A 13,229-nucleotide genomic window follows, 5' to 3' on the forward strand; every position below is an offset into this window, starting at 1 on the left:
CTAGGGAGGGATAGAATGGAAACAGGCCTTTTGGCCGATCAAGTCTGTCTGTGCAATCAGCAGGTGTGGGGATCTAGAGCCAAAAACAAATGCTAAAGTTCATTTTAGTCCTGACAAAGAGTTTCAACCCAAATTATAGACCATCCCTCTGCCTCCAAACATGCTACCTGACCCATTGAGATCACCTTCGGTTTGAGGTTTGCTCCAATGCTTCTCATTGTTGACACTGATTTCAACATCCACTGCTCCTCAATGAGCAGAATGTGCCCAGAATCCAGTGCTTCCCATTGATCACACTGTGTCCAACATCCAGTGTCCTTTGCTGTTCACATGGTGTCCAGTATCCAGTGTTCTTTGCTGTTCACACTGTGCCCAACATCCAGTGTCCTTTGCTGTTCACATGGTGTCCAATATCCAGTGTCCTTTGCTGTTCACATGGTGTCCAATATCCAGTGTTCTTTGCTGTTCACACTGTGTCCACCATCCAGTGTTCTTTGCTGTTCACACTGTGTCCAACATCCAGTGTCCTTTGCTGTTCACATGGTGTCCAACATCCAGTGTTCTTTGCTGTTCACACTGTGTCCAACATCCAGTGTCCTTTGCTGTTCACACTGTGTCCAACATCCAGTGTCCTTTGCTGTTCACATGGTGTCCAACATCCAGTGTTCTTTGCTGTTCACACTGTGCCCAACATCCAGTGTCCTTTGCTGTTCACACTGTGCCCAACATCCAGTGTTCTTTGCTGTTCACATGCTGTCCAACATCCAGTGTCCTTTGCTGTTCACATGGTGTCCAACATCCAGTGTTCTTTGCTGTTCACACTGTGCCCAACATCCAGTGTCCTTTGCTGTTCACACTGTGCCCAACATCCAGTGTTCTTTGCTGTTCACACTGTGCCCAACATCCAGTGTCCTTTGCTGTTCACACTGTGCCCAACATCCAGTGTTCTTTGCTGTTCACACTGTGCCCAACATCCAGTGTTCTTTGCTGTTCACACTGTGCCCAACATCCAGTGTCCTTTGCTGTTCACATGGTGTCCAACATCCAGTGTCCTTTGCTGTTCACACTGTGCCCAACATCCAGTGTCCTTTGCAGTTCACACTGTGCCCAACACCCAGTGCCTTTGCTGTTCACATGGTGTCCAACATCCAGTGTCCTTTGCTGTTCACATGGTGTCCAACATCCAGTGTCCTTTGCTGTTCACACTGTGCCCAACATCCAGTGTCCTTTGCTGTTCACACTGTGCCCAACATCCAGTGTTCTTTGCTGTTCACACTGTGCCCAACATCCAGTGTCCTTTGCTGTTCACATGGTGTCCAACATCCAGTGTCCTTTGCTGTTCACACTGTGCCCAACATCCAGTGTCATTTGCTGTTCACATGGTGTCCAACATCCAGTGTTCTTTGCTGTTCACACTGTGCCCAACATCCAGTGCCTTTGCTGTTCACATGGTGTCCAACATCCAGTGTCCTTTGCTGTTCACATGGTGTCCAACATCCAGTGTCCTTTGCTGTTCACACTGTGCCCAACATCCAGTGTCCTTTGCTGTTCACACTGTGCCCAACATCCAGTGTTCTTTGCTGTTCACACTGTGCCCAACATCCAGTGTCCTTTGCTGTTCACATGGTGTCCAACATCCAGTGTCCTTTGCTGTTCACACTGTGCCCAACATCCAGTGTCATTTGCTGTTCACATGGTGTCCAACATCCAGTGTTCTTTGCTGTTCACATGGTGTCCAACATCCAGTGTTCTTTGCTGTTCACACTGTGTCCACCATCCAGTGTCCTTTGCTGTTCACACTGTGCCCAACATCCAGTGTTCTTTGCTGTTCACACTGTGCCCAACATCCAGTGTTCTTTGCTGTTCACACTGTGCCCAACATCCAGTGTCCTTTGCTGTTCACATGGTGTCCAACATCCAGTGTCCTTTGCTGTTCACACTGTGTCCAACATCCAGTGTCCTTTGCTGTTCACACTGTGTCCAACATCCAGTGTCCTTTGCTGTTCACATGGTGTCCAACATCCAGTGTCCTTTGCTGTTCACACTGTGCCCAACATCCAGTGTTCTTTATTGACAACACTAACAGTCCGTGTTTGTTATTGATCACACTGTATCCAACATCCAGTGTCACTGATTGATCAGACTGTGTCAATGTCTGGGGTCACAGTTTACACACACTGTATCTACCAGGTAGTTAAGCTCCTTTGACTGTGCAATGTGTTGCTACCGTTGTGAAGTCTGTGTAATGTTGTACATTCTGGCCTACTGTGCAGGTCAAACTGAATGAGGAAATGGAAAAGAAAGAGAGGGCTGATAGACACAAATGGCCAGTCTGGATAGAAACAGTGAGAACAAGTGAGCAGGAGGTAGGGATAGTGCTCCTCCTGACCCCAACCCAAGGCAAGCTCCAAAGCACAGAGGCTTTGCATCTCTGGATTTTGTGGTGTATTCAACCCCTCCCCACAGGGGCTTCCAGAGAAATGTCTACTCCTTCTCCTGGGCAGCTCGAAATGCACACAAGTTGGAAAATCAGATCGTTTCCAGCCTGGGACCACAGTGTGGAGGAAAGTCCTCCTATCGCTGTAAGAGGCCAGGTGGTGGGCAGGTACAGTATGTGGACCGGTCGACGAGAGGAGAGGCCGTACTGGATCTAGTTCTGGTAATGAACCTGGTCAGGTGGCAGACCTCTTGGTGGGGGAGCATTTTGGTGAGAGTGACCACAACTCCCTTAGCTTCAACATAGCTATGGAAAAGCATAAAATGAGACAAAATGGCAAAGTGCTTAACTGGGGAAGGGCTAACTATGAAGGGATGAGGCAGGAACTAGTGAGTGTAAATTGGAGACAGATGTTCAAGGGTAAAAGCACAGAAGTAATGTGGAGGAAGTTTAGGGACCACTTGTGCTGGATTCAGGATAGGTTTGGCCCACTGAGACAAGGAAAAAAATGGTAGGAAAAGGGAACCGTGGCTGATGAAACACGTGAGGCAACTCGTCAAGAGGAAGAAGGAAGCATATGTTAGATATAAGAAGCAGGAAGTAGGAGGGGCTCATGAGAAATATAGGGTAGCCAGGAAGGAGCTTAAGAAAGGACTTAGGAGAGCTTGAAGGGGGCATGAGAAGGCCTTGGCATGTAGGATTAAGGAGAATCCCAAGGCGTTCTATGCGTATGTGAAGAATAGGAGGATGACAAGAATGAAGGTGGGGCTGCTAAAGGATAAAGAAGGCAACATGTGCCTGGAGGCGGAGGAGGTTGGTGAGGTCCTAAATGAATACTTTGCTTCAGTATTCACAAGTGAAAAGGACCTTGATCGGGGTGAGGTCGAAATAGAACAGGCCTGTGTGCTGAACAATATGGAGATTAAGGAAGAAGAAGTGTTGAATCTTCTCAAAAACATCAAGATTGATGAGTCCCCAGGGCTGGACATGATATACCCCAGGTTGCTGTGGGAAGTGAGAGAAGAGATCGCTGGAGCAGTAGCTATGATCTTTGAATCCTCTTAGGCTGCAGGGGAGGTGCTGGAGGATTGGAGAATGACAAATGTAGTTCCCTTGTTTAAAAAAGGTAATAGGGAACTATAGACTGGTGAGTCTTACGTCGGTGGTCTGCAAACTGTTGGAAAGGATTCTTAAGGATAGGATCTACGAGCATTTGGCCAAGTACAGTCTACTGAAGGATAGTCAACATGGTTTTGTGAAGGGAAGATCGTGCCTCACGAGCCTAATTGAGCTTTTTGAAGAGGTAACAAAAGAAATTGATGAGGGTAGGGCAGTGGATGTGGTCTACATGGACTTCAGCAAAGCATTTGACAAGGCCCCTCGTGAGAGACTCATCCAGAAAGTCATGAGGCATGGGATCAGTGGAACCTTGGCTGTTTGGATAAAAAATTGGCTTAAAGGAAGAAAGCAGAGGGTAGTTGTGGAAGGGAAGTATTTTGCCTGGAGGTCAGTGACTAGTGGAGTGCAGTAGGAATCTGTCCTGGGACCCCTCCTCTTTGTGATTTTTATAAATGACCTGGATGAAGAGGTGGAAGGATGGGTGAGTAAGTTTGTGGATGACACGAAGATTGGAGGAGTTGTGGATGGAGCTGCAGGTTGTTGAAGGTTACAAGAGGATATAGACAGGCTGCAGAGTTGGGCAGAAGAGTGGCAGATGGAGTTCAATCTGGAAAAGTGTGAGATGATGCATTTTGGAAGGACGAACCAGAAGGCTGAGTACAGGGTTAATGGTCGGTTACTTAAGAGTGTGGATGAACAGAGGGAGCTTGGGGTTCAAATCCATACATCCCTCAAGGTCGCTGCGCAGATTGATAGGATAGTTAAGAAGGCCTATGGGATGCTGGGCTTCATTAATAGGGGGATTGAGTTCAAGCGTAGAGAGGTCATGTTGCAACTCTACAAATCTCTGGTGAGACCACATTTAGAGTATTGTGTTCAGTTCTGGTCACCTCATTATAGGAAGGATGTGGAAGTTATGGAGAGGAGATTTACCAGGATGTTGCCTGAATTGGAAAACAAGTCTTATGATGCAAGGTTAGCAAAGCTGGGATTTTTCTCTTTGGAGCATAGAAGAATGAGAGGGGACTTGATAGAGGTCTACAAGATTATGAGAGGCATTGATAGGGTAGATAGCCAGTGCCTGTTTCCCAGGGCACGAATAGCAAGTTAAGGGAGGGAAGTTTAGGGGAGACATCAGGGGTAAGTTTTTTACACAGAGGGTTGTGAGTGCCTGGAATGACTTGCCAAGGATGGTAGTGGAGGCTAAAACATTAGGGGTATTTAAGAGCCTCTTGGACAGGCACATGGATGAAAGAAAAATTGAGAGTTACGGGGTAGTGTGGGTTTAGTACTCTTTTTTAAGGAATATACAGTTGGCCCTTCTTATCTGCGAGGGATTGGTTCCGGGACCTCTCGCGGATACCAAAAAACACGGATGCTCAAGTCTCTTATTCAACCTGTCTCAATGTGGTGGACCTTAGGACCCAGTGGAACCCCAGACCTTATTTAACCTGTCTCAGTGCGGTGGACATTAGGACACGGTGGTACAGCTCTGAATCTGCAGTGTTTCTGTTCATGAAAATAATCACAATCACGATTGAAAATAAAGGGGAAATAATTAAAGAGATGAAACGCCATCGGTCATTGGAAAAGTGTTAGGTTACAGTCAGTCAACAATCGGAACTATTTTAAAGGATAAAGTGAGAAAGGCCCTGCCCCGATGAAAGCTACAATTATTACTAAGCAACGCAGTGGTTTAATTATTGGAATACATACGTTTCTTAAGTGTTTTGTATGCATAGAACAGTAAAATATATACTATATACTAAGACAAACGTTTGACTAACTGACGCTAAATAATACCGGATGTACCTGTTCCGACTTACTTGGTAAGAGAACTTCCAATTTTTTTCCGATCCTGATCCATGATAACCCACACACATCCTCCCGTATACTTTAAACCATCTCTAGATTACTTATAATACCTAATACAATGTAAATGCTATGTAAAATAGTTGTTATACTGCATTGTTTAGGGAATAATGACAAGAAAAAAAAAGTCTGTACATGCTCAAACAACAAGTGCTGGAAGAGCACTTCCGGGTTTTCCCGATTCGCGGTTGGTTGAATTCGCGCATGCGGAACTCGCAGATAAGGAGGGCCGACTGTATGGGTCGGCACAACATCGAGGGCTGGAGGGCCTGTACTGTGCTGTACTATTGTGTTGATAGCCTCCCATGTTGTTGTAATTCGTAGGTACAGCATGGACAGTGGCTGGCAGCTGCTCTGGCTCTGCACCGGGCTCTTCCCTCCCAGCAGCACGCTCTTCCCTCATGTGAAGATGTTCCTTGAGAGTCGGCCAAAGGAACGTCTGTCGGCAGAGTGTATTCAGAGACTAACAAAGACTAAACGGTACAGTAACTGGTCTTTACCCCGCTCTGTAAAGGTAGGAAACCCACCCACCTTGTGTTGAAGATAAGCTATCCCTGTGTTAATAATGGCTGTGTTCTGAGGCTGAGCAAATCAGGCAGTGCAGTAACTTCACATAGTCTGTCTTCACTTAGTTTGCTCTCTGGTGGTTGCAAGAAATTGTGAGCGTGGGATGGATTTCTGGTCACACCGACATCCTTGTGCCTGTTTTAAATAGTTGAATACATTTGGCCATTCAGATCAGGAATGTGATCAAACTGGATGTGTGATTAGAGTGATCATCCCTGTGTGTGTAAGAGCATGCATGGAAATCTGTTGTTAGTGTATGAGTGAGTGTCTGTGTGACTGAGTGAGCATGTGTGTGTCTGTAACTAGGTCTGGAAATTTTATGTGTATATTTGTATTAAGGTATCTGTATATCATTGAATGGAAGTATGTATGCATGTATAGAGTGAAATCAGATATGTGTATATTAATCTGTGTGTAGATAAATGTGTAAGGGTGTGTGAGTGTTAGTACGTGTGTGTGTGTGTGTGTGTGTGTGTGTGTGTGTGTGTGTGTGTGTGTGTGTGTGTGTGTGTGTGTGTGTGTGTGTGTGTGTGTGTGTGTGTGTGTGTGTTAAAGTGTCCAGCGTGAGTCCAGCACAAACTCCACTTGTAAGTACATCAGTCCACCCTGTGGCACTATGTTCCCCAGTGGTGAAGACTTGCCCTGCTGAGCTGTGTAGAGTGAATGTGCAGCTGTTGTCTCCGCTGACAGATGTGGAGCTCGGAAGAACCCACCACATGTGATGGAGGTAGAGGCAATCCAATGCTGGAACACCAAGATCCTGCACAAAATCTTCTTCCCTAACGACACCAACCAGGTGAGCATCAGCCCAGGCCCACCGGCTGCTCTGTGGACCCTCAGACTCTCCTCAGACCCCTTCTCACCCACTTCTCCTCCAATAGGCCTTCGAGGTCCACGCCAGCACCAAAGCAAAGGGCCTGTGTGAGACCATCGCCAAAGAGCTGGAGCTGAGCTCTCCAGAAGGACTCAACCTCTTTGTACAAGTAGAAGATAAGGTAAGGGGCATCACTGCCTGACCCTCATCCTCCCAACGACACACTTACAGTACAAATAATGTTTCTGCACAACATAGTGAGGTACCCATGGGGACTCTAATTGCCCATACTCTAACTGTTACCCATGGGGACTCTAATTGCCCATACTCTTACCCATAGGGACTCTAATTGCCCATACTCTAACTGTTACCCATGGGGACTCTAATTGCCCATACTCTTACCCATAGGGACTCTAATTGCCCATAATCTAACTGTTACCCATGGGGACTTTAATTGGCTAAACTTTATAAGCTACCCATGAAGGCAAATCCCTACCTCTTCCTTGTGGCATTGATCTACTTCACTCCCTCTGGGTTTCCCTATCGTTTTTTCACACTCTGATCCATAGTGGGGCTTAATTGCAGTCCATATCACTGGACCCCCCTGAGATTTCTGTCCCATGTCTGTTTAGGTGATCAGCATCCCAGAAGGAGATTTCTTTTTCGATTATGTGTGGCAGGTGTGTGACTGGGTGAAGAAGGAAAGGTGTACACCGGAAGGTGAGTCTTGTGCCTGGCTTCTGGATGTTTCCAGAGTCCCAACGTCCTTAGCTGGAGTCAGAATGTGTTCTGCTGTTGTGTTCCAGGACTGGCTGGGTCAGTGGCATACAAGGTGCTCTTCCTGAGGAAGCTATGGCTGAACGTGGTTCCTGGGCGGGACCTCAAAGCAGACATCATCCTTCACTTCCCACAGGTGAGCGGGACTTGTGACAAGCAGCAGTGACCAACATGTCTCCAGACATTCCTTGACACTACACAAAGAATCCTAGCTTCCCTGCGTGAGCCACAGTGAGTCAGCACTCTGGGAACATCAATAAAATTTGCTGAAGGAGAGTTGAGAGAGTGGGCATTTTGGCCTCACTGGTAATTGAGTACTAATGGGTTGTCCTGAAACCACCAGGCACATTCCAACCCACTCTGTTTCCATATCATGTTGGCTCCATTGTACTCACCCTACATGAATATGTAGCTTGTCAGACAATCCAGCAGCTTTACCATGAGCACGTCTTTGCCTAAACCAAGAAAGTCTACATAATGTTAACTATCCCCATTTTGACTCATCTTATTACACACATTCCATTTGCTCCACACATCTCTCCCCACCTTCACTCCTACTGAAAATACCTTGTGTTTCTCCTTTCCCAGTTGTTAATGTGGAGGCAGTTTCAAGGATCCACTAAGTGAAACTGAAGACACACATCACAAATGGACACATAAACCATCTATTTAAAAATGAACAGTGACGCACTAAAATAGTGTTCATCTAAACTACCCTAAACTACACAAAACCAAAATATTGAACACTCAGTTATCCTTTAACTTAATGAGTACTCCATTAAATCTTCCTAAATTAGAACTAAGCTTGCTACAAATGAATACTTAACTAAACAAACACCAGGGGCGTGGGTTGTATCTATGTCTGCAATGCTCTTTCTCAATGGTCCTTTAGCACTGGTTGCGATTTCAGCCTGAAGCTGGCCCTGGAGACAAAGAAAAGAAAGAAAGGAGCGTGAACCTCTCACAAGTACTATTCCTATACCCCAAGGCACCCAGAGTTGGAAACTGGTGCCATGGTGCACAAACCAAAGAGCAGCCACATCCTTTAAATGGACCAATCTTCAACTGACACAGTAGAAATGGCTTTCGACTGGAAAATAAGCCAACCCACCCACAGGACACCAGTTCTTATGGAGAGCCATGGACTTAAAACATTGTCTGTTTCTCTCTACATGATTGTTGTCCAATTGCTGAGTTTTTTTTTGCACTTTCTGCTTTGATTTGACATTTTGACCCTCTCTTTTTCTCAATGCCAAGGAACTTCCAAAGTACTTGCGGGGTTATCACCAATGCACCAAAGAAGATGCCATCCAGATTGCTGCATTCCTGTACAAAGTGAAGTTCGACAGTGACAAGTCTCAGTTCCACAACATTCCCAAACTACTGAAGGAACTGGTTCCTCAGGATATGCTTCGGATAATGTCTTCTGAGGAATGGAAGAAGGTATTCCAGGAGTTTATTGAACTTGTTAATGAATCATTAAACCTACTGTGGGACAATTTGTTCCTTCTCTACCATTGACCTACCTTATTACCATTTTCCTGCACTATCTGTATATCCCTCAATTCCCTTATTCTATCTGTCTTTGTATTGAATGAGCCTAATCACCAAGTTTCCACAGTCCTCCAGGATAAACAATCTCATGGCTTCACCAATCTCCATGTAAAGAAATTTCTCCCCATCTCCATTCTCCTGAATGTCCAGCCCCTCATTTTCAAATCCTGACCCTGGCTGTGACTCTTTAGCCAAGGGAAATGTCTTCCTTGTATCTAGTAAGCCAAGCTCTTTAACAATCCTCTATTTTTGGTCAAGATCTCTTCTCATTCTTCTAAACCCCAGAATACACAGTCCCAGTTGATGCAATGTATTCTCCTGTGGCAAATCCATTGCCTCAGGAACCAGGCTTGTGAACATTCTCAGTACAAGTTACAGTCTCATAGAGTCATGAAGTATTACAGCCCATCTAGTGCATGAAATTATCGTTCTACCTGGTCCCATCAACCTCCACTAGGACCATAGCCCTCCATACCCCAGTTCAATTCTGATAATCCACTATCCAACTATTTGGAAATCCCAATAGTTCATCATTTGACTTACCAGGTGATGTTTGCCATGCCCCTTTGAATGATCGAGCCACATTTCCTACCCTCACCCTAAACTCATGGGTTGCCTTTTTGTTGCCTATGTTCACTGAAATGTTACTGTGTAACATCGTAAGAACAAAGTGAATTAAAAATATGTTGGAATATTAATAAAATAAATCTGATGGTGCATAAAATCTGCTAATCAGGCACTATCAAAGGCTTGGGTGTGCTGGATTAGTGAAGATTTACTGTGGTATGCGTTTGTATTGGATGTTATTGCTATGGAAACAGTAATCCATATTGCCTTTCCACATGGACCTCCTGGGTGTGGGCTCACTGCTTTCCTGAGACTTGGCTGTGTCTGCCTGTGACTGAGTTCCTCACCCCTGTTCATGACAACCTTCAGTGATTGCATTTCACAGACTTAACTGCTGTTAATAGTTCAAGTCACCAGTTACTAGACAGTTTGGCTCTTTAACATTTGGAGGTAATAAGATGTAGGATGCAATTTGGCGTTTTGGAATGGGGGCCTGCAGACACCAGGGTGGGTGTGGTGGAGGGAGGGCTGAGAAAAGGAGCTGGAAAATAAAACTACGGAAAATATTTGTTAGGTTGGGAGAAGTCTGGTATTAGGGTGCTGTAGATGATCCTGCGTGTATACATTTCTGTGTGCACAGACACGCTCACTCAGACACACTCGCACAGACACACTCACTCAGACACTCTCGCACAGACATGCTCGCACAGACACGCTCGCACAGACACGCTCACTCAGACACACTCACTCAGACACGCTCGCACAGACACGCTCGCACAGACACGCTCGCACAGACACTCTCGCACAGACACGCTCGCACAGACACTCTCGCACAGACACGCTCACTCAGACACACTCGCACAGACACTCTCGCACAGACACTCTCGCACAGACACGCTCGCACAGACACGCTCGCACAGACACTCTCGCACAGACACACTCGCACAGACACGCTCACTCAGACACACTCGCACAGACACACTCGCACAGACACTCTCGCACAGACACTCTCGCACAGACACTCTCGCACAGACACGCTCGCACAGACACGCTCGCACACACACTCTCGCACAGACACACTCTCCCAGATACTCTCGCACAGACACGCTCACTCAGACACACTCGCACAGACACTCTCGCACAGACACACTCTCTCAGACACTCTCGCACAGACACGCTCGCACAGACACGCTCACTCAGACACACTCGCACAGACACTCTCGCACAGACACACTCGCACAGACACTCACTCACTCAGACACACTCGCACAGACACGCTCGCACAGACACGCTCGCACAGACACACTCTCAGACACTCTCGCACAAACACGCTCACTCAGACACACTCGCACAGACACTCTCGCACAGACACACTCTCTCAGACACTCTCGCACAGACACGCTCGCACAGACACGCTCACTCAGACACACTCGCACAGACACTCTCGCACAGACACGCTCACTCAGACACACTCGCACAGACACACTCGCACAGACACGCTCGCACAGACACGCTCGCACAGACACGCTCACTCAGACACACTCACTCAGACACGCTCGCACAGACACGCTCGCACAGACACGCTCGCACAGACACGCTCGCACAGACACGCTCGCACAGACACGCTCGCACAGACACTCTCGCACAGACACGCTCGCTCAGACACACTCGCACAGACACTCTCGCACAGACACTCTCGCACAGACACGCTCGCACAGACACGCTCGCACAGACACTCTCGCACAGACACACTCGCACAGACACGCTCACTCAGACACACTCGCACAGACACACTCGCACAGACACTCTCGCACAGACACTCTCGCACAGACACTCTCGCACAGACACGCTCGCACAGACACGCTCGCACACACACTCTCGCACAGACACACTCTCCCAGATACTCTCGCACAGACACGCTCACTCAGACACACTCGCACAGACACTCTCGCACAGACACACTCTCTCAGACACTCTCGCACAGACACGCTCGCACAGACACGCTCACTCAGACACACTCGCACAGACACTCTCGCACAGACACACTCGCACAGACACTCACTCACTCAGACACACTCGCACAGACACGCTCGCACAGACACGCTCGCACAGACACACTCTCAGACACTCTCGCACAAACACGCTCACTCAGACACACTCGCACAGACACTCTCGCACAGACACACTCTCTCAGACACTCTCGCACAGACACGCTCGCACAGACACGCTCACTCAGACACACTCGCACAGACACTCTCGCACAGACACGCTCGCACAGACACTCTCGCACAGACACTCTCGCACAGACACACTCGCACAGACACACTCGCACAGACACTCACTCACTCAGACACACTCGCACAGACACGCTCGCACAGACACGCTCGCACAGACACACTCTCTCAGACACTCTCGCACAAACACGCTCACTCAGACACACTCGCACAGACACTCTCGCACAGACACACTCTCTCAGACACTCTCGCACAGACACGCTCACTCAGACACACTCGCACAGACACTCTCGCACAGACACGCTCGCACAGACACTCTCGCACAGACACACTCTCTCAGACACTCTCGCACAGACACTCTCGCACAGACACGCTCACTCAGACACACTCGCACAGACACACTCGCACAGACACGCTCGCACAGACACGCTCGCACAGACACGCTCACTCAGACACACTCGCACAGACACACTCGCACAGACACGCTCGCACAGACACGCTCGCACAGACACACTCTCTCAGACACTCTCGCACAAACACGCTCACTCAGACACACTCGCACACACACGCTCGCACAGACACACTCTCTCAGACACTCTCGCACAGACACGCTCGCACAGACACGCTCACTCAGACACACTCGCACAGACACTCACTCACTCAGACACACTCGCACAGACACTCTCGCACAGACACGCTCACTCAGACACACTCACTCAGACACACTCGCACAGACACGCTCGCACAGACACTCTCGCACAGACATGCTCGCACAGACACGCTCGCACAGACACACTCTCTCAGACACTCTCGCACAGACACGCTCGCACAGACACGCTCACTCAGACACACTCGCACAGACACTCTCGCACAGACACGCTCGCACAGACACTCTCGCACAGACACACTCTCTCAGACACTCTCGCACAGACACGCTCGCACAGACACGCTCACTCAGACACACTCGCACAGACACTCTCACACAGACACGCTCGCACAGACACTCTCGCACAGACACACTCTCTCAGACACTCTCGCACAGACACGCTCGCACAGACACACTCACTCAGACACTCTCGCACAGACATGCTCGCACAGACACGCTCGCACAGACACGCTCACTCAGACACACTCAATCAGACACGCTCGCACAGACACGCTCGCACAGACACGCTCGCACAGACACACTCGCACAGACACTCACTCACTCAGACACACTCGCACAGACACTCTCGCACAGACGCTCACTCAGACACACTCACTCAGACACACTCGCACAGACACGCTC

At 48.2% G+C, this 13,229-nt stretch overlaps 1 protein-coding gene across 1 annotated transcript in view; it reads left to right on the top strand.

Annotated features, from left to right (window-relative positions):
- LOC140725310 (unconventional myosin-VIIa-like) overlaps positions 1 to 13,229 on the top strand; it is a 156,651-nt gene that overhangs the window by 117,649 nt on the left and 25,773 nt on the right. The window contains exons 38-43 of the mRNA XM_073040619.1: positions 5,753 to 5,908; positions 6,686 to 6,791; positions 6,877 to 6,990; positions 7,442 to 7,529; positions 7,616 to 7,722; positions 8,844 to 9,029. Of these exons, the coding sequence (XP_072896720.1) occupies positions 5,753 to 5,908; positions 6,686 to 6,791; positions 6,877 to 6,990; positions 7,442 to 7,529; positions 7,616 to 7,722; positions 8,844 to 9,029 (757 nt within the window). The remainder of the gene's footprint in view (positions 1 to 5,752; positions 5,909 to 6,685; positions 6,792 to 6,876; positions 6,991 to 7,441; positions 7,530 to 7,615; positions 7,723 to 8,843; positions 9,030 to 13,229) is intronic.

Source organism: Hemitrygon akajei, chromosome 3 (genome assembly GCF_048418815.1).
Source record: "Hemitrygon akajei chromosome 3, sHemAka1.3, whole genome shotgun sequence".
NCBI lineage: Eukaryota > Metazoa > Chordata > Chondrichthyes > Myliobatiformes > Dasyatidae > Hemitrygon > Hemitrygon akajei.